The sequence below is a fragment of the Anguilla rostrata genome, chromosome 2, assembly GCF_018555375.3.
Source record: "Anguilla rostrata isolate EN2019 chromosome 2, ASM1855537v3, whole genome shotgun sequence".
NCBI classification, from domain to species: Eukaryota; Metazoa; Chordata; class Actinopteri; order Anguilliformes; family Anguillidae; genus Anguilla; species Anguilla rostrata.
Window position 1 is genome coordinate 2,529,645 of NC_057934.1, and position 20,878 is coordinate 2,550,522.

The 20,878-nt window shown below is 43.8% G+C and overlaps 2 protein-coding genes and 1 long non-coding RNA gene across 12 annotated transcripts in view; 1 reads left to right on the forward strand and 2 right to left on the reverse strand.

Annotated features, from left to right (window-relative positions):
- LOC135243394 (uncharacterized) overlaps positions 1-3,184 on the reverse strand; it is a 58,152-nt gene extending 54,968 nt beyond the window's left edge. For all 4 annotated transcript variants that reach the window (XR_010326628.1, XR_010326627.1, XR_010326625.1 and 1 more), the window contains exon 1: positions 3,046-3,184. This is a non-coding gene — a long non-coding RNA (uncharacterized LOC135243394). The remainder of the gene's footprint in view (positions 1-3,045) is intronic.
- Positions 1-7,761, forward strand: part of neurl1aa (neuralized E3 ubiquitin protein ligase 1Aa) — a 68,091-nt gene extending 60,330 nt beyond the window's left edge. For all 3 annotated transcript variants that reach the window (XM_064315161.1, XM_064315176.1, XM_064315169.1), the window contains 2 exons: positions 2,014-2,160; positions 2,816-7,761. In XM_064315161.1, the coding sequence (XP_064171231.1) occupies positions 2,014-2,160; positions 2,816-3,057 (389 nt within the window). In that variant the 3' untranslated portion in view covers positions 3,058-7,761. The remainder of the gene's footprint in view (positions 1-2,013; positions 2,161-2,815) is intronic.
- Positions 7,762-15,469: 7,708 nt separating this feature from the next.
- Positions 15,470-20,878, reverse strand: part of sh3pxd2aa (SH3 and PX domains 2Aa) — an 83,932-nt gene continuing 78,523 nt past the window's right edge. For all 5 annotated transcript variants that reach the window (XM_064315339.1, XM_064315344.1, XM_064315323.1 and 2 more), the window contains 3 exons: positions 20,557-20,606; positions 19,941-20,060; positions 15,470-19,210 (listed from right to left, as the gene is read on the reverse strand). In XM_064315339.1, coding sequence (XP_064171409.1) covers positions 17,270-19,210; positions 19,941-20,060; positions 20,557-20,606 — 2,111 coding nt within the window. In that variant the 3' untranslated portion in view covers positions 15,470-17,269. The remainder of the gene's footprint in view (positions 19,211-19,940; positions 20,061-20,556; positions 20,607-20,878) is intronic.

Sequence of the window (20,878 nt, forward strand, 5' to 3'; positions counted from 1 at the left end):
TGGGCGGGGCCGAGGGTCAGCTGTCTCCGGCACGCTCGGACCGCCGGCAGTCAGATGTTCGGGCTGGACGAGCGGCACCCCCTGGCCCGGCAGGGATTACGGTTAAGGTTGCCGCGGAGACCGTCGCAAGCACAGCGCGGTGGATCAGAGCGAATACACACACACACACACACACACACATCCATAGACACACACACACACACACACATCCATAGACACACACACACACACACACATCCATACACACACACACACACACACACACACACACACACACACACACACACACACAGACAACAAGCACACACACGCACATCCAAAACACACACACACACACACACATCCACACACACACACACACACACACACATCCATAGACACACACACACACACACACACACATCCATAGACACACATGCCCACTCTCTCTCCCTCTCTCTCTCTCTCTCACACACACACAAACACACGCCAGCCGTAGCCAGCTCCTAAAATATCCCCGCTGTAAACTGATCTAAGCTGAAGGCGCACGGCGGGCCGCTTTGTTTTTGTGGCGGTGTAACGGACGCCGCGCAGGGGTGCAGGAATCTCTCAGGGGCGAGAGGAGCGTCCGCCTAAACCTGCAGGTCACCGTCGTCCCGAAAGGGGGGGGGGGGGAAGAGAAACTGAAACTGCTGCAAATGTGAACGATCGGGACACTGCTGAACCCGCGGTGTGAGTTACTGCAGATCAGCTGGTGTGGTCTGTCAAACACGATGTCCCCTCCTCCTCAGCCAAAGGCGCTATCTGCCGCTGCCAGCAGGAGTCTCCGTAATGCCATCATCGTACATGGCATCCTTTAGACCAGGGCTGCCCAACCCTGCTCCTGGAGATCTATCGTCCAGGGCTGCCCAACCCTGCTCCTGGAGATCTATCGTCCAGGGCTGCCCAACCCTGCTCCTGGAGATCTATCGTCCAGGGCTGCCCAACCCTGCTCCTGGAGATCTACCATCCAGGGCTGCCCAACCCTGCTCCTGGAGACCTACCGTCTAGTTTGCATTCTGTTCAACCCGAACTTGCCTCAACTGATTCTACCAATTAGGAGCTCAACAAGATCTCAGGTTGTTGAATGGGGTGTGCTCTGTTAGTTTTGGAGTGGAAACCTACAGGATGCTAGATCTCCAGGGACAGGGTTGGGCAGCCCTGCTTCAGATCCACTCCATTCCTGAGCGAGGAACAATGATCCACGTTGTTTATTCTATTTCTGGACGGCTAAAATGGAGAGGGCTGAATCATGCGACAGCTCATCTGCATCCTTAACCTCCGAGCAGCAGATCCTGGACCGTCAAACAGCGGAATAAAACAATTATCCACGTTAACGCTGCCACCAGATCACGACCCCAACACAGCAGTAACGTTTGGACGTGTGCACACGTCCTGTGAATTTTAGCACACCATTTAGGCCACTTTATTGAATCGGAGCTGATTTGCTGCACCTCCATCTTAGCCTGTGTGCGCAGGAAATTAAGTTTTTTTTCCTTTTCCTCTGCTTGATAAAAGATAAAAAAACCGCTTTAGCACATTTCTGGTTAGCTCTGATTCAGGCGGTGTCGTTCTCAGCTGTTTCAAGGCTCCCGTTCCACCTTTCTGTCCTTTGTTGTTTAATTAGCATAATCACCAGACCTTATCCCCACCCCACCACACACACTTTAAGTGAATGATTAGGAGAGTACTTCTGCTTTGTAATCAAGATGTACAAATCAGTACCACAACAACCTGTAGAATACTGTGTAATTGTAAACAAAAGCCAGCACACACCACACACACAAATGCCGACCCCTGATCAAGTAGAGATCACAGACATGAAGCAATAACTAGCATGTAAACTGCAGTGTGTGATGCAGGAAGTCTTCGTACTACCATACGTGCCAGACCTTCTGACATAGTTTGGACAGAAGAATTTTATCGACACTTAATAATAAAATCACGAGTTGCTGCGGGAAGCCATTACAGCGCCAGGCTTGTTTTCGCCCGCAGGTTCGACTCAGCAGGCCGACGCCCGTGGCCCGTCGGTCCCCTGCTCGCCCTCCTCCAGCCCCAACACGCCCCCCGGGCTGTGCAGCGGCAGCTCAGAGCCCGCCCTCAACGGCACCTGCGGGGGGGCCTTCTGCAGCTCGACCGGAGGTGAGAGACCGCCCCCCCCCCCCCCTTCCCTCTCCCTCAGTCTCTAACCCCCTGTTTATTCCTACCACTGCCTGCATGGGCCTCAACTTTGAGCCAAGGATTAAAGTACGGAATCACAGCTTATCATGACCTGCACAATGTCTGCCATTCATTCATCCATCCATCCATGCATTAATTCATGCGTTAAAATGAAATGTAACACTACTAAAGAGTTGTGCTGCATCATTTTGTCCTTCTAGCAAAAAAAACACAAACGCATGGTTAAAAAAAAAAAAATACAAATAATAAAAAGTTCCAGTATTGGGTGCTTGCAACATCGGAGAAACTGTGTAATTTAGTTATTTTTGTTAGAGAAGAGTGCTGCCTTTGGATCACACGTCAGCCAGGAACTGGCCAAAATGACTTCATTACAATGCCTCCATTATTCAGAGAGCACATATGGACTTCAGCAGGAACATTTTATCTCCTTTTTTAAGGCTTATATTTTATTTAATTTAGTTCATTTATTAATAAGCTCACTGTACAGCAGTGGTCCCCACAGATCCCTTAATATCTTTTATAAAGCAGCAGTTCCGTGCTCTGTGTGTGTGTGTTTCTTCAAGCTTCATTGAACACACATTTTCCCATCTCTCTCTCTCCCCCACACACTTTGCAGGCACAACTCCCAGTTCCCCCATCAGCCTCCCCAAGTCCCCCACCTTCCCGTCAGGCTCTGGGGCCTGGAGCGACGAATGCTCCATTTGCTACGAGAACATGGTGGACACGGTGATCTACGCTTGCGGGCACATGTGCCTGTGCTACACCTGCGGCCTCAAGCTGAAGAAAATGTCCAACGCCTGCTGCCCCATATGCAGGAGAGCCATCAAAGACATCATAAAGACCTACCGCAGCACGTAGGGGCGGCCCGGGGGACGTCCCTCGAGCAGGATGGCGGACGTTAGCGAAGCCGACGCGAGGCTGCGGCGTTCAGGGTACATTAACTCTGTTCACCGCCAAACACTTCTCCCATCGCAGGTGGTCGTTATTTCCGGTTCTTGTGCAGCCGAAAACACGCGAGAGGTCCGTTTAAATTTCACAGGGGCTGCTGTGATGCACTTTGTTACGCCGCAGAGGATGTCGGAGTCCATTAAAACTGTCCTCAGGTGACATCATCTTCAGGGACCTGAGAAGATTCAGGATATTTAAAAATAAAAAAACCGCAAACAGGTCCAACGGTGCTGGAGATTAACGTCATATCCCCGTCTGGGTCACATGATTACAGAGAGCGTCTCTTCGCGTGTGAACACACGCGGGCTTTTAATGTGTTTTTATTTCTACTGAAATTTCTTAAGCCAGCACAATCCTCCTCTTGTCCATTTAATATAGGGCGATGGTCAGCCCTTTGGACCATGAGAAGTCCAAATCCGGCTTTATCAAACAGTTTGGGAATAAGCCTCGGCATGTCATAACATTTGTCTGTGTGGTCCTGAGGTAAGTCCAACGGAAAAAAATAGCCCCAGAAGCCGCTACAGGAAACGGTACTAACCGCAGTTTCTTTCAGTTGTGTTCAGCTCCATACAGTGAATATCTGTACTGTTTTGCAGTCACGTCGTTTTGTGGGTAAAAAGATTGGCCTAAGGTAGAAGACTGGCAGCTTTGTTTAGAAAGGGACAAGTGTCTGAAGTCCGTATCAAAATAGAGAAAAAAGTAACAGCTGCAACATGTCCTGCTCTCTGCTGGTAAATGTTTTACCGTTTGCCTACCATTCATCCATGCTTGCAAATGATTATACGGTATAGCACTGTACAGTCCTGTAATGTGTTCTTGTATTAGAGACAGGGTGCCCTCCACGACAGAATGTGGTTGTGACGTAGCCGCGCTAACGTGGAAACGTACACACTTTTAAATCGCAGGGGTTTCAGGTGCAGCAGGTGTTTCTCAGCCCTGGTAACACGACTGGATTGAACGGTGCGGTTTTAGTGCAGCATACACTTCGTGTCAGCAGCCGAAAACAAGGACAAGGCCTCCCCCTGGTGACCCAGTACACTGTGAACCCCGGATAACGAGCCAACCATTTAGGATTTTGCGGGAATCCGTTCGACATGGCGATTTGAGCGATGTACATAATAATCCGAATGTATCGTCCGTCACAGGCAGTTACAGCGGAATAGCCTCCGCTCGCCTTAACATGTGAGAGGCTATTGTGTTACAACATCCGGTTGTTTTGTGAGTATTTTGTCATATTCTGCCGCGAGCAAACACCATGTATGCTCCGGTGTTGTATAACCACTGCACACCACTTACGGCTGGGGTGGCGTAATAAACGAAATGGTCCAGTGACAGCCAAAAGCAGGGGTTAATAACGATAAATAAACGACAATAACGTCAAAAGGTAACCGTTGATGGGGAGGAACATATTTATAGACCGGTTGGATTATAAAACAACTCCAAAATATCCTCCTTAGTAACCATGTAACTTACAGCTAGACATTTTAATTTATATTCCTTTCCCTGTCCTGTGATTGGTGATCGATATATGCCATTTGATAAGGATAATCAATAGGTACTGTACCTACTGTTTTTTTTTTTTTTTTACTTTATTTCATTTCAAATAATGACGAAAGCAGATCGTCTCTCTCTCTTAAGAAGAGTAGCCTACATTAAAAAGCAGCAGTGCTCACAGTCTACATTGGAGGATTCCGTGCATCGCGGATTTGTATCGTGTTTGTATGGGTGCCATCGGCAGAACATAACACACTAACAGTGATGACTGGACAGCGAGCGTTTCAAAGCTGGCGTCTTTCTTGCGTCGGCAATCTTGTGCTGAGATTCAACGAGGATGACACTTTTCGTGGTGTTAAACTAGCGTGTAGTTCAGGCCTTCTGGTGAATCCATTCATTAATGACAGTACTAGTTTACATTTGTGTGCATTACTCTTTGGTTTTAATGTATGGGTGTTTGGTTTGAGGGCTCTTTTCTCCAGTAATTTGAATTCGTTGGGCTTGATTTTGCTGTTGAGCCCACTGAATGTGTCTGCTAGAGGGTATGGGGTATGGGGAATGGCTCTGACATCCAAGAATTCACAAATATCCCCTGTGGTTTATATCTGTGTGCAGTTGTGAGAGGTAAAACAAAAAAAAGCCAGGATCACACTTTTGGGGGGAAACAAAAAAAAGAGATGGAGTGGACAGAATAAATAATAATTGATATGCCACAAAGGTCAGGTTGAACCTAATAACATCAGCCATGTGTGTATCGTGACTTTGGGTTGACCCCTTTCGGTCAACAAGGATTTTCAGGTCAACTTTGGACGGCTTTCTTCTCTAAAACTGGCCTATCCAGACTTCAGGTTTTCCCGCGATGCCTATGAGATTTTATAATAAGCTTTCTGAGTGTGAGAAACATTTGATGCTGTGGCTCCAAAAACAGGCTGGTATTTAAAATGAATAAATCAGTAAAAATTAATCTTTAGTCTGTAAAAAATGAAAGAAAACAGCCAGTGTGCCACAACACTGCAGTGGAGAACACATACCCAAGGAAATTATTTGAAAAGATCTTTTTTTTTCTTTTCTTTTTTTTTTTTTAAGGAATAATGTGATGTAACATACATTTAAATATTTGAATCTTGAATATATGCTGCTAAAGTGTTTGCTGTGACTCTATTTGGCAAATGCTAAAATCAACAGTACATTTTCAATGCATATATTGTACGGTAATAAGATATAGGCTATTGCTTGACGTGTTTGTGTAAGTGGTTAATTTACTTTAGAAAAGCGACTCTTTGGTTACAGCAGCAATACCTGAAAGATGTGTTTTGTCTTTTTTTATTTTCCATTGTTTGGGGAAGCTTATTTAGACCATAAGTGAGTATGTATTGTCTGAATTATAGATTCCAATAATCATCTCTTTTAAAAAATTTTTTTTTTTTTTTTACAAAAACTCAACAGGATGTTTATAGGAAAACATAGTGCCTTCTGGCAATAATTCACAATCTTACTAAACGCTGTACTGTAACAGCAAGGTGAAATTATGTAGAGTTAATGTCAAACATTTACATGTAAATAGTTTTGCTGTTGTAATTCATTCCAGGTGCACTCCAGCTTGTAATCAGTGGAGAAAGACACAGGCACGGTGGTTGGGTGTCACACCTTTCTCAGTACAGGTACCCCTAAAACAGAGTTTTCATTAATCTCTAGGTTCAGCCCATTTCAGTAAGCCTTTCCTATTTACATGGCTTTCTCTAGCAACATTGCAATACGTGTGCTTACTGTCACTTTAAATCGTAAACAGATATCCTAATTGATAAATCATTAATGCAGTCCTTTGCTTTGATCATATCCCAGGAACTGCTGATACTCTTTTTGACCAAATTTGTCAATAATGAAAAAAAATGAATTTAATTTTATTTTCTGAACTTGATGAAAAATATTCACTATTTACTGTAAAATAGGTTTGTTTATTTATTTTGCCATTGATTTATTATATATTTGTCACTTACGTGTCAGAGCTATGTGTGTATGAATGTATGTATGTATGTATGTACAGAATTTACAGTTGTTCAGTTAAATATATGAAAGATCTACCATTTGTGGACAAACATCACCCCATAAGTGAACAGCATACCAGTGCAGAAGCTGACTGCAGGTCATTTAACACTGATTGGCGAGTAAAGATCTGAAGTAAAGAAGGGCCCCACCTTTGCCTGGAACAATCTGAAGTTTCAAAAATATGAAATCTTGGCAGGAAGTACTGGACGTGCGTCAGCCTTCGCACATTCGGGTATCTCGCTTGCACAGAGCGTCTTTGATTTTTAACACAGAGTGCACTTACACAGCAGAGTGCTTATCTTGGTCAAGAGTGTGACGGCAGTATCCCCGCATGGGAACTGCAGGTCTCAGCGAGCAGCCCAATCTAGCAGCCATAGTACACTGCCAAGCCACGTCTACAGTTCCGTCTTCTGCACGTCCGATCTACCACTTTTCCCACGGTTTAATCGTTTTATGCAGAGATGAGGCTTGGGTGGCCTTCTTAGCCAGGACATGGATTTCCCTGAATAAACCCTGAACTAAGGAGCCGACGGCTCGATTGTGTCGTAGACGCCAAGTTTCAGCTGCAGCTTCTCTGTATGGTTCTGTTGCTGTTTGTCACGTTTTCCCGAGACGTACAAATAATTTTATTTTTCTGTTTTTGATATTGATTTTTTTTCCCCTCCTTAAATTTCGGATTAATCTTTTTAAGTTAAATTTTATCAACCAATTTTTACCAAAATGTTGATTAGTTAACCCCTTAACAGTGGGGAAAACTCCCCAGAAGCTTGACAATCTCCATGCCCCCCCCCCCCCAAAAAAAAAAAATCCATCCTGTATTGTCCATGCTCATAGCGCTGAGTCCCCATCAGTGAATGCTGGGACCAAATCACAGGACCAGGTTCTGTCTCCCACACCAAAAAAATCTGGTTCATTTTCTACCCCTAATTTCATTTTCATTGTGACTGATATTGAAATGCCACTCAGTCTTTTTTGTATTCCTGTAGTACTAGCTTAAGTGGTCTGTCTGTAAATTCTGTTCTCTGCGTGAGTCAGATGGCTGTGGCTGTCAATAAAATTTCCAGATGTGTTTCAGCGGCTCTGGTTTTTTTTCTTTTCCTCCCATGAACTACATTTCCTGTAGTTTATTAGTGTCTATCTCTGCCTGTGATCTCCGCCAAAGGACTGGATATTACATCTCACTTGACCCTATACAAAAAATAAACGTCGTACAAATCAATTAAAGGAGGCAAATTCAGTCCTCACTTTAGAACGTGACCTTTAACCTCCACGGTGTTATGGCTTTGGTTTATTCAGCAAAAAGAGAAGTTCAGCAGCTGCGGACAGTGCTTGGAATAAATTCCAAAACTGACGGACAGCCTTCAAAAGATCAGGCACGAATGACGTGTGCCTCCTTGAGTGAACAGTAACCATTTTGGTCTATTGCTTCCATAGCAGGTATATCTCTTTACAAAATACCCAAAAATTATGTGGTTCTGCGGTACAGTATATCTGAAACAAAATTAAATGCCGTATAGAAGACTATTATTCATGGTGGGGCAGCTATGCAAAGTGGGTCCCCTCCTGCTCTGCTTAATGAAAAATACTCTCAGCAGAACACTTCCAGTTCTGGCGTTAAGAGGAGGACTGAAACAGGAGGCAGGCCCGTCTGATTTGTAGTGCATCGTTTTCTGTGACCTTGGAGTTAAAGGACAGCAGTGTAACCTGTAAATTAGCTAATCTTACGCTTGTGTATGTGGGCTCCAGTTTCTTCAGTAAACTACTCAATTAACCTGTGGTTTCCTTAAAGATGTCTGTCTAATGCAGTACATACAGCACTTCATCTTAATATTCAGTTATAAATGCAGCAGACCTGTTATTTCAGAACAAGACTAGCAATGTCCTGAGAGTTGTGGCTTTTCACTGGAGAAAGTGTATATGCTTTTTATAAACTAGTTTTTCAGAAGAATTAAAAATCTCAGCTTCTGTTTCCATGCACACAGTAATATTTCAGGTGGACTGCCCCCCCTCCCCCCCCTCGTTTCACATTAATCCTCTTATTCCACGTTTGAACAGCGAAGGCAGTGGAAAGGATGAAACTGAAAATAAATTACCGGATGACCTCACATCATCCAAGGAATCAAGGGGATATTCATTAAATGCGAATGGTCAGATCAGCATATAAATGATCAGCGCAGCGGACAAGAAAACAAGATTTCACTCAAATTGGAGCAAAAGAAAGAAAGTGTTTTCATGCATGCTAATCTCCGAGGTCAAAACAATATCTTTTTCAGCTGGACAGAGTATTGATGCAATTCTGGTCCAGTCTGAGACTCACTGCCTCTTCTTACGTCTCTCAATTAGCAACTTACCCCAAGTCGATCAATTCACCCCAATAACCAATGCGTTATCACGCCGACGTAAGACAGCTTCAGCAATAAGAACCGAGACAAATCTTTTAAGGAAGAATATGTGACTTGATAGAGATAAATGAATGTAAATGGAGTGTGGATATCGCACAGACTCGCTGAAGCTGAACGAGCTATTTCAATCAAGGGCGTTCCATTTTGTGGCAGGTCTCAGACTCCCACCTAGCGGTGACTAAAGGTACTTCTGATGTTAGAGAAGGCGGCACTGTTTCCTGACCAAGGTGCTCTCCTTTGAAAACTACGCAGGGGAAATGCGGTTAGTCTACATTTACATGTAAACCTGCACGTGACCAACGTGCTCTTGAGCTTACATCTGTCTCAATAGACTTCGTCTGTTTCGCGCGCATTCTGTCTTTCCAGAACAAATGGACGCCCACAGTGTGTGTCGGGTGCTCGGGATGCTGCGTAACCATCTGTGTCCGCGGTCTTTCAAAGTCATCCATCAACATCCACAACTTTCAAAGGCTTCTTTTCTTTACACATTCAGCGCTTGTGTTGCTGCTATTATTCACCTGTTTATAAGCCTCTTCACTGTAGCTTTCAAAACATGAGGGCATAGTGTGCAGCCAATGCGATTGATAGCAACTGTAATTCATGAATGAAAAAAAAAACGTAATAATATACGCATTGTGTATGCAAATGCAGTTAGTCAAATGAAGTTAAAACATTTTAAAGGGAGGACAAAGAATAAAGTAAACAATGATACATTTTATAATGTTTTTTCTTTAGGGCAATGCAAGATACAATGTAAACATGAATGAGATACAAAAAAGTTTTTTAAAAAACAAAACAAAACAAAAAGAGTTTCAAAATAAACTGTTAAGGGTAGCCGCCTGTTTTCAAACTACATTTCTTGAGTGTCAGGGCCACTTCTGATAATTCTACAAAACCAATTTACTTTCATCTGATCATTCCAAATGTTCACCCTACACTACAATCCCAATTGAAATATTATTACAATTCCTAATTATATGAATCTCTGTTACAGTACTGCAATATTCTACTGTAAACTAAGAAGCTGCAGAGTTTCTCTGACATTTATTAGATACATATTTTCCATTTTGTTGTTTAATTTGAAAACAGGGGCTGCCAATAATCTAACACAATACTGCATAAGCATAATCACAAAATGTAAAAAATATATGATTTCTGTCATGCAAGTAAGATTGTTAGAACTACATTTGGTCTTCTTGAGTCATAAAATATTCTGTTAAGGAAACTGCCACAATTGGGATTAGGTCTTCATTAACAATTTATTGGCTTTATATATATGAGCATCAGATTTTGACTTTGGTTTTTGGCTGTCTGATTTGCTATAGGTTGATTCATGAAAACCCAATGGAGCTATGCATTTGGCCGGTCAGTTGAGATTATCAGGTCACAACACATGTCGCTCTAAAAAATAATAATAAAAAACACTTAGACACAACAGTCCATATTCCAATATAGGTAGCTTTTTTGCAGTTTGTGGTTAGATGACGTTTTTCAATCCTATTTCATTCCTTCCGGCACGAGGTGACCATTTATAGAGCAAAAACTGTTTGACGCACCTGCAGTTGAATAGCCTAAAATAAACACTGGCAGGTAGAAGACAAAGTCAAACGACGACAGAGCTTCGGCACAGATAGAAATAAAAGCCAGCCAACCAACCATGTTCCATTTCCAACGTCACATTACTCACACAGACACGGCTACGATGTTTCCTCTACTGGGACATTAAGGTACAACCCAGAGCTGTTAGTATTACAGCGACCCCAAATAAGCCCAGCGCTAGCGCCCTTATAACCTGCGTTCTTCTGTCCGTTTTCTTTCGATGATTCCTATAACCCTTCAAACAAAAAATAAAAAGACTTGCATAACCCCTCAGACATTACCCGCCTCACACAGACACACACGTACAACTAGCTTTCTCCTCAAGCCTATCCGCGATTTACTTTCCATCTTACTTTGAATTACTCGGTTCACTGCAATCGACAGATCAGTAGGAGATTCGCCAATTCATAAAAATTTAGAAGGATCAAACAAGTATATATTAAACACACTAAGCATTTCACAAATGGCGCCGATCATATCAATCTATAAACATATATATTCATTGTAGACTAGCTCCTTACTCGTTTTTTTCATGCGTAAAAAATGAAAGCAGAATCGTTTGACATTTAGTCGAAGTGATGCGGTTATAAAAGCATTTTAAATATATAATCCCCAAACAAAGATGAAGCACTGTAAGATGAAAAACATTCTCTCTAATTGGCCGGATCAGCACTACATGCATTGCTACAGCAGTGAAACCCCATGCATCTATAGCCCATTCCTTTCTTCTACTTTCGCGCATCAATTAACCCAACACGTATTTGACCTGTTTTGCCCCTCACGCGACAACCCGCACGCGCACCATCGCCACGCTCTCTCAGACCTCGAGCTCGTACTCAGACATTTGACAAATTCACCCTTCACAACAAGGAGCAGCTAGCCGCTGTGACTGACACGGAGGAACATGGTGGCGAAAAGGACACTGCACCGTTAGATCAGAAATTTAAAGACGAAGACTTGCTATTTAAGCGCTAAAGTCAAATGGTTTCGGGGGAAATGGCCGGAAGGAAGAAACCTTTTCAATATTTAAAATCTGATTACCAAGCACACAGTGTCAAGCCCGAGAAGTCCAGGAAATGTATTATTTAGGCAAAGTGGGACATCGGGCACTGTACCGTAGACACCGCTTCACTTGGTGAACTCTCGAGTTGTAGCCCGCCTAATCCATTTTCTCCGACATCGCTGTGCGCATAACCCATTCACCGTTAACCGTTAACACGCCCCACGCTAAAACCAAAGTCAAAACTCAATGTCAAGGGCCCGATTGAAGACACAGGGCCTGCATTTTCCCTCACCCAATTCACATGGTACAGAATAAACTGACTGCATTTGTGAGTAGCCTACTTGAAACACATTAAGTCTGCATTTATAGCGGGTCAGGTCTGATAAAAATTAAACAGATGTGTAGCCTACTTCCCAACAGCTGGCTTTTGCAATACCAATAAAACAGACATTTGGTTGACCAAGCAATCTCACCACAGGGTCATGTTTACACCTTTAAACAACATGACATAAATTAATCAAAAGTACAATTGGGATTCATCCATAAAAGACTGTTCTCAGCCTCATTACATTTAGAACTGAATGGCATACTACAACACATATTTCTAAGATATTTGGCCAAATGAAACCAATTTAACATGAGTTTTAACACAGGATTTCGATCTCTAGACCATAGAGCTGCATTACAACTGGAACAGCTGCTCCTAATCAATCAATCAATGTCCTCAGTGTATCTCTTTGTGTTGAATTCAAACTGGATATGAATCTATGATCACTGAAAACAGGACATTTTCACCATGGCAACTGAGGAATATGCCTGTCTTTGACTAAAAATTTCACAAAATGTCAGCTTGCCACAATCATGTTTTGGCTCCTCACAGCAGTTTTGCACGCATGCACGCACACACACACGCACGAACGTACGCACGCGCGCACACGCACACTCCGTGGGGCAGAACATAAAACATCTGGCATACCAATTACCACTGAGGTCATTGATTCCTGTGCTATTTGCAGCTCAGCTGACAGCTACAAGGGGATCCTGTTACAGGTTTGCGGTCGATGATGGGAATTTATTTAACTGCGTTTTCACTCAAAACTTTTCCAGTGATATTTTCCTGTGTCTTTTATAATATTTTTTTCCTTTGGACAACCAGTGTGCCTCACAGCTCAAGCAGAAGAATAGATGTGGGGACCTTGTGTACAAATGTAAAGCATGAAAACACATATTCCGAGATTTCAACGCACTCTTGTGTCGGCAATAGGCACCTTGTTGTTACAGCAATACTGCCAGAAGACTGCAACATAACACAAGCATCGCAATGAAAAGTCTGCTCGGTAGAATTCAACTGTATCTCTAAGGCTAGAGGTCCTTCAGTATTGCAATGATTCTGTGTAGATTATTCAACAGTAACTTGTTTTGCCGAATAAACACGTTCATTGGTAAAGCTACACTCCTGCCTAGTTTAAATAGAAGGGATTTTATCATTCTCTAGTGTTAAAACGAAACCTGTTAAAAACTCAAATCATCAACTGCTTATGTTGTGGTGAGATGCCTGCATTCTATTGCACATTTCCTCAGTTATTATCATTGGTGGATTATGCAAAATACAAAAGGGAGAAACAATAACAAGACATTAAAACAATACAGTCAAAAAAAGTATAAAAGGCTAACCACTACACGGCTAAATAGTATGAAAAGACTAGCATGACTATATTATCAAAATTCCCTTGTGACTTTAGAGATGCAAACAAGCAGTGTACATTTCCGATAACGCTAACAAAAGCCATTGCTATTAATATGTGCCAAACTAAACGTTAGAGTGAATTAACACGTTTATATAATGCCTTCGTCAAACAAAAGGGAACACGAGAGGAAATGGATTTTGGAAAATACTTAAATTTTTCAAATTATTTTATCCTTGATAGTATCGTATAACACTAGCTCCCCCGTAAATAATGCTTCACTTAAAATGGCTGTGAGGTGCTTAATGGCATCATAATCATAACTCAGTTTGTCACAGATGCATTCCCTTGGATAAAAAATTAGTTTACTTGACCTGTGTCAAATCAAACATTGTTTTAGCTGCTTGTTTTTCTTACTAGGATTGTTGGGTTTACTCAGGTCCATACTGTGCTGGACATAACTCACCCGAAAAGCCGGTTGAGTATAATTTTTATTTTTGTTGTTTTTCACGTTTTACACCACACAGAGACACAGGAATGCACTCTGTGTCCTTCGTGTAAAGGCATTTACACTTCATCACAATGTCCGAATCAAATTTCTTAATGTCTGACGGCACAACTACATTTAGCCCCAAAACAAAAACAAAAAGTTGTTTAAAAATAAATAATCAAAATAATCAGGCATTATATAAAGCCCAATAACGACATAGGAAGTGTCCATTATTGTTAAAGTTGCAGTATACAGCATTAAAGGAGTCGTTTGAGAGGTGGGTAAAAAAAAGGTTGCCAAATAAGATGATAAAATGTCTATGAAATAATTTAGTTAAGTTGCATTGCCATTTGGAAACATTCAATTTATATACAGTTATTCTGATACATACTTTTGTTTTGTTTTGCTTCAGTTTTTTTTTCAGGGAGCAACATGCCAAAAACATACATGTTGCAGTAACTGCAGTAACAGCTATCAATCACAAGAGGGCGCCAACATCAGGCAGGGAATGTTTTCAAGGTGTCTCACAAATTTTCACAAAGCCAGCTACTTGATCTACAGTTGGAACTACAACCAACAGGAAATGTCCACCAATAAAAGAAAGCAATAGCCCGGTCCAATTAATTCGTCATAAATAACTACCTTTTCTCTCTCAAGCCATAGGGTCAGGCACTTTCCTCCTTTCCTCAAACCTTTGAATGAAATAACTTGACATGTTGCTGATTCAAATGACGATTTCTATTTTGAAAAAGGAGATTACTCCTCTTATAGACATTTCCATCTGTTGGTTCTCCCAAACAAGGTCAGATGCTAATCTGTCCCATTTGATTTGTCTCAGACAAAATGGGGGTGCCAAGATTGGTAACAGCAAGACTTGGCAGCATGTTTGGTCTTTGGTCCTGAAGAGCAATCCATAAATCGTCCAACGTTTACATTGTAAGTAGAAGGTCGATATATCTCAGCTTGAAGTAAAACGCCTACTTGCTAATGTTCAAGCAGCCAGTAACTACTCTTGTGACAGACAACGTTACATATTCTGTAAAACAGGTAAGTAAAAAAATAATAATATTAAATAATTATAAATAAAAAAAAACAATTTCCATTCAATAAATAAATGTGCTGATTTTGAATAATTATACTGCATCTTTAAGTAATGCACTCAGATTTTACATTTTAAAGTGCATTAATTCACAAAAATGAACCACTTCATCCATCATTATTGTTCACGTGTAATCACACAACAAAACTACTTTCTGCGATATAGAGTATAACTGCAATCTAGCAGGTACTGTACTTTGTCTAATACTATTTTTAATACTGTCCAGCAGACATTAAAATGAAAAAAAAAACTTAGTGTTTAATCCAGCCACAGAGCTCACAATATTCGTTAGAAAAATATTTCAGCAGTCTTGAACATCAGCCATTTGAAGTAATTTATGTTTTTTGGTGCCATGATAGAATCCTTTCAAAAGGGAATTCATTTTGAATGAGACCTCATCATTCCTCTTATCAGTGAACCTGAGAAATCAGTTAAAGTTCCTTCCACTGTCAACTTCACCCTTGACTGGGACTCCAACTTTCCTTCAACTAGCATTTTAAACGATTGTTTTTTTAATTTTATCTCATTTTTTTCAATATTCTTTAGGGCTGAATATGTTGCAGTACTTTAAACAAGGTACAGGATAAATTCAAAGTCAATTCAACTGCCTAAAATTCAACTTATAAAAAAATTATAATACTGCACAGCAATATTAGAATGTCCTTGTGAAATTAACCCTGCGTGACAATATGTGCTTTTATTTGTCCTGGGGCTAGGATATCAAGTGCTTCCAGATATCAATACCATAACAAAAATTATTCTTCGTTTCTGAAACCATTTTTGGGTATTCTGGTGAATATACCACATTCTGGGTACCCACCTAATAAAATACTAAAGCTACACAACTTTGTCCATCTTTGGTTTGATCACATTTTGGGTTTTGACACTATGCTACTACATCCCTGGGATACACTGGCAATTATGAAGCCTTACTTCCAGTACAGATTTGTGTTCGTCGTAAACTATTTCCTACACCACTGCAACAGCAGCAGTGCATGAACACATGAAGCAGCAACACACACAGAATATCTTTTTTCTGGAACTACATGTAAAAAAAAAGAATGAAAAAAAAACAACTTTTACACATTTCGTAAACTCCATTGAGGGTAAACACTGGATTCAAGGTGGGCAGTTTTTTTCTTTCTTTTTTTTAAATCACTCAAGTAAATTAACAGTTTTAATTTAACCCCATCGCTCTTCTTTCTTGGTTATATGAGATGAGTTTATTTCAAGCTTAACAGTATTAACATTTTTTTTTTTTTGCAATAATTTATTTTAGTTGTATATATTCTTAAAGGAGAAGTAATCAGTTATATGTGAGGCACACAATATAAATTTAAACCAATTAAAATGGGCCCACAAACAGATGATCTGATCAGTCTGACCAAAAGGCAACAGAACAGACCATCTGCTTGAGGGTCAAAGGAACTTCAAATTTCAGGCTGACGAGAGTAGTTTGGATGTTCACAAGACTACAGCAGAAATACATCTCTAAGGAAGTCAAGAACATACAAGACCTAAAAACACACAAAAACTTTTAAAAGAACAAAGGATTTGCTCAACTGGGCTCAGAAGATGTTACTGAGTCCAAGACATCCTTTTTATGTTGTTGCTTTTTTACGTTCAACATTTTTTTTCCCTGTTTGTTTTGAGCAGTCAAGTTTGATCAAACTCTTGCTTTAACATCCTTGGGTGGAAACTTCTCTTTCTCTCAAACTTTGGATAACAAAACATATGTTTGGTGGTATCCTCATGCACATAGGCCTATGGCACTAAATTCAATTTGGTCATTTTTCAAATTTTAGATTTATTCCTGTTTGGTTGATTCTTCAGTATAGATATCCTGTTCGAAATCAACAAAGGCACCCATTTGGCATTCAAAAAAAAACAAAGAACTGAGCAGGTACGACGGCACACAATATGGCCCTGCATCATTTGGATACTTACGTTAAGCCCTTTCAGAAAGGAGCCAATAACTTTCTTTTATCTTCAATATCAATGAAAACACCACACCCTCCTGCCCCCCCAACCCCCCTCCCCCATCCCAACTTTTAAGGCACCGGGAGTGGCCACTCCCAGTTTTTTCTCACTCATTTGAGTTGACAATGCATCACTCACTTTTTTTTTTTTTGTTTTGTGTTTTTTTTTTTTTTTTTACAGTCTTGACGTATACATTTTAGTAAACCAGCACTAAAAGTGTCTCTTCTTTCCATTTAGTTTAGATTTAGATTTTCATTGTTTTAAAAAAAAAAAAATGAACTTGCATTATTCTGAACGAGAAAAAAGTGTAAGAGGTTTTTTTTTTTACTTCTTTCTTTCCAAGTAGTTAGAGGGAACCCAGCCCTTCTGGGTCCGGCCGCTGTCCAGAACCTGGCAGTACCACCAGCCGTTGGGGTTCCGCTCCAGAACCTCCAAGCTGGTCCCCTCGGGGAACCCCATGGTCTCCTCGTCGCCGCGGTAATCGGCTATGGAGACGTAAACTTCTCTGAGGTTGTTGTGTATGAGCTGGGACTTCTCGATGGGCTTGGGCCGGACGGCGGAGACGGGGATCCCGTTCCTCTGGGCGTCCGTGCCCCCGCCCGTGGTGCCCCCGCCCGTGGTGCCCGCCCCCACGCCCGCCTTGTCCGGCTGCCTCAGCCTGGCGTCGGCGGGCCCCCCCTGCGGCCGCACCGCGCTGAAGGAGGAGTTGCGGCGCACGGCGGCGCCGCCGCCCTTGAGCTGGTCGGCGGAGGTGAGCGACTCGTTCCTCCGGAGGGAGCCGCTCACCACGTTGGTGTCCTTCAGCGGCGCCGAGACGAAGACGGACTGCGGCCGCACGGCCAGCTGCCGCACGCCGTTCCGCAGCTTCACGCCGCCGCCGCCGCCGCCCGGGCCCGCGGGCTTGCCGAAACCGCCGGGGGGCTTGGACGGGACGGGCGGGGTGCCGCGGCGCATGCTCTGGTTGATGTTGTTGAGGGCCTGCACCCGCTGCTCGTTCTTCTCCAGGCTGTTGGACTTGCTCATGCTGCCCTGTTTGGCGGGCGGGCCGTCGGACTCCGAGCCCGCCGCGTCGGGCTGCGGGGGGCGCGCGGGCTCCAGGTAGTAGGTGGGCGCCCAGCCCTCCGCGTCCCCGCACCGGACGTACCACCAGCCGCTCTCCTGCCTCTCCAGCACCTCCACCTCCACGCCCGCCGCGAAGCTGACCTCCGAGTCCTGCACCTTCTCGTAGCTGTCCGTGGTGCGGTAGAGGGGGCCCTCGAAGTCGGAGTCGCCCCGGCTGCCCTTGGAGTAGGTGCTGGAGAGGTCGGAGGTGCTCCGCGAGCTGACCGAGTCCTCGGAGGAGATGACGGAGGCCGTCTCCGAGTCCTCCCCGCGGGAGGCCTTCGGCCCGGGCTTCAGCTGGCCGGTGGGCCGCAGCTGGCGCCGGAGGGTGCTGATGTCCATCTTCTCCGGGCTCGGGCCCTCGGGTTTGGCCAGCAGGGGTTTGGGTCGCACCACGGGCTTGGGCTTGGTGGAGGGACTCTGGCCCGTCCTGAGGTCCACGTCCTTCCTGGCGCCCGCCTGCTTGGGCCCGGCCCGAGCGGATTCGTCTGAGGAGGACCTGGGACTGACCCCCTCGGCTTTGGTTAGGGACTGGCTCCTGGCCAGCTCGGGCTGGACCTTCCTCGCGGCCTTCCCGCTCCCCAGCGACGACCGGGACGGCAGGCCTCGGCGAGCCGCGGAGAAGGCGGAGCTCGTTTTCGGGGAGTCCGAGTCGCCGCTGGACTCCCTCCCGGACGCCGCGTCCTCCACGCAGGGCCTGAAGCCGTCGTTCTCGTAGACGGACTCCTCCTCCTCCTTGGCGACGTCCTCGGCGGACCCCCCCACCTTGAAGGACGCGGTCCGCAGGGGGGGCGGCTGGGAGCGCTTTTCGGGGGGCGCGTCCTCGCGTCTCCCCTCCCCCGCGGGCTCCCCGGCGGGCGGAGAATCCGGCTCTGGCTCCAGGTCGCACCCCACCGCCGGTATGTCGTACTCCGGCTCCTCGTACGCCGGCTTGCTGGGCGACTCGGGCTGGGCTTTGGAGGCGGGGCTGCTGGGCGGGGCCGACTCCTCGGAGTCCTGCTTCTTGACTGGCGGGGCCGGGGGCGGGACTTTCGGCCTGGTCAGCGTGCTGGTCCTCCTGTTCAGGTTGGGCTTCTTTCTTTTGTCTATGTAGGAGCAGGGGGCCCAACCCTCCATTTCCCCAATCTGTACGTACCACCAGCCACCCGAGTTCTTCTCTATGACCTGCCAGCAGACACAGTGGAATACATTTATATACTCAAAATACTAACCTTACAGGGATCCATCCATCCATTATCTATACCCGCTTATCCTGGGCAGGGTCGTGGGGGTGCTGGAGCCTATCCCAGCATGCATTGGGTCGAGAGTCAGGAATAGACCCTGGACAGGCTGCCAATCTATCGCAGGGCACACACACCATTCACTCACACCAGCATACTAACACACACCTCATACCACATATTCTTTGGATTGCATTGCTTGGTTCTACCATTGTCTAGATCCAGAGAGTTGTCTTCACACTAGTTGTATCTTGCGACTAATTTCATGTTTCATACCATCGAAACTGACAGGGGTTAATCTGCGCTATGCTAACTGCTGAACTGGCTAAGCTCATTTCTGTACTGAATAACATGCTCGGTGCAAATCTGATGAAAAGCCAGTTGATCTGGGGCTCCAGAGGGACAGATTAGGCCATGTTTTAATGTGCAATTAACTGCAAATATGTTAGCAGCAAGAATCAAGAAGAAGCAAACCCCATGCTGATACAGTAATAAATCATCACAGAGTTCCGCATTCATTAAACTTTTGAGCAAATGTCAGTATTGTTAAGATCTTACAACATTATAGCTTTGATCAGAGTCTCTATTACAGTAGTCACAACGTATTCACACGCTTACATCACTCTCTAATTAAGTAATCAGAGCGTCGTCAGGGCGACCATTCACACTCTTACATCAGCCTTCTGTCCTCCACGGAAGCTGATGCCATCAGATATACAGGACTGGAACTCTGCGATGGTGTAGTACTCTGCCTCAACAGTTGGGGGCTCTGGTGGCTTTGGTAACTGAAATCCCTGATGGGGGGAGGAGAAAAAACATTGAGGGGCTGTCCCATTTCTCCACACTTGGTTAAGCACACTTGGGTACTTACATGCTTTGGTGATGTATTGCGATGTGAAGCATACACTTGCATACAGTGTGCAAGTATGTATGAAGTGCTCAAGTGTGGGGGGATTTTTAAAACAATTGGGACACACATGTTCTGTCCCTCTCCACCTCAGCTGATGTGTGGTGAGCGTTCTGGCACAAAATGGCTGCCATTGGCAATGACTGAGGTGAGTTGTAAAAAAGCACTTGGAGTTTCGGGAATAGTGCTACATAAATGTAAGGATTTATTATTATTATTATTATTATTATTATTATTATTATTATTAAAACAAGGAAAATGTTAAATCCAGTTTAAAGTAATAAATATTCCAATCTACAATCTTTGCATTTTAACAATCAAGTTTTTTTTTATTTTTTTTTTACAAAAACAAAAAAACAAAAACAAAAACAGGAAGTACTGACCAGGCTGGCTTCTCTCCGTGGTGGCGGTTTCTGTCTCAGGTTCGGAGAACCTGATTGGTTGGAAGACAACACACCCATCACCGAAAAACACTTTTACACACACACACAAATACTGTATGCAACAAGTGCATTCCTTACTGGACAACACCATGAACACTATTAGTCTACACCTGGGTGTTACACTTTCCAACCACCAGGGGTCAGTAAGCACACAGGGACAGAACCTGGAAAAGAAGCAAGGCAAGCAAAAACAATCGGTTAGACTACAGCACTGGCCAAACCCCTAAGATCCCTGAAATCCATTATAAAGAAAAAAAACTGC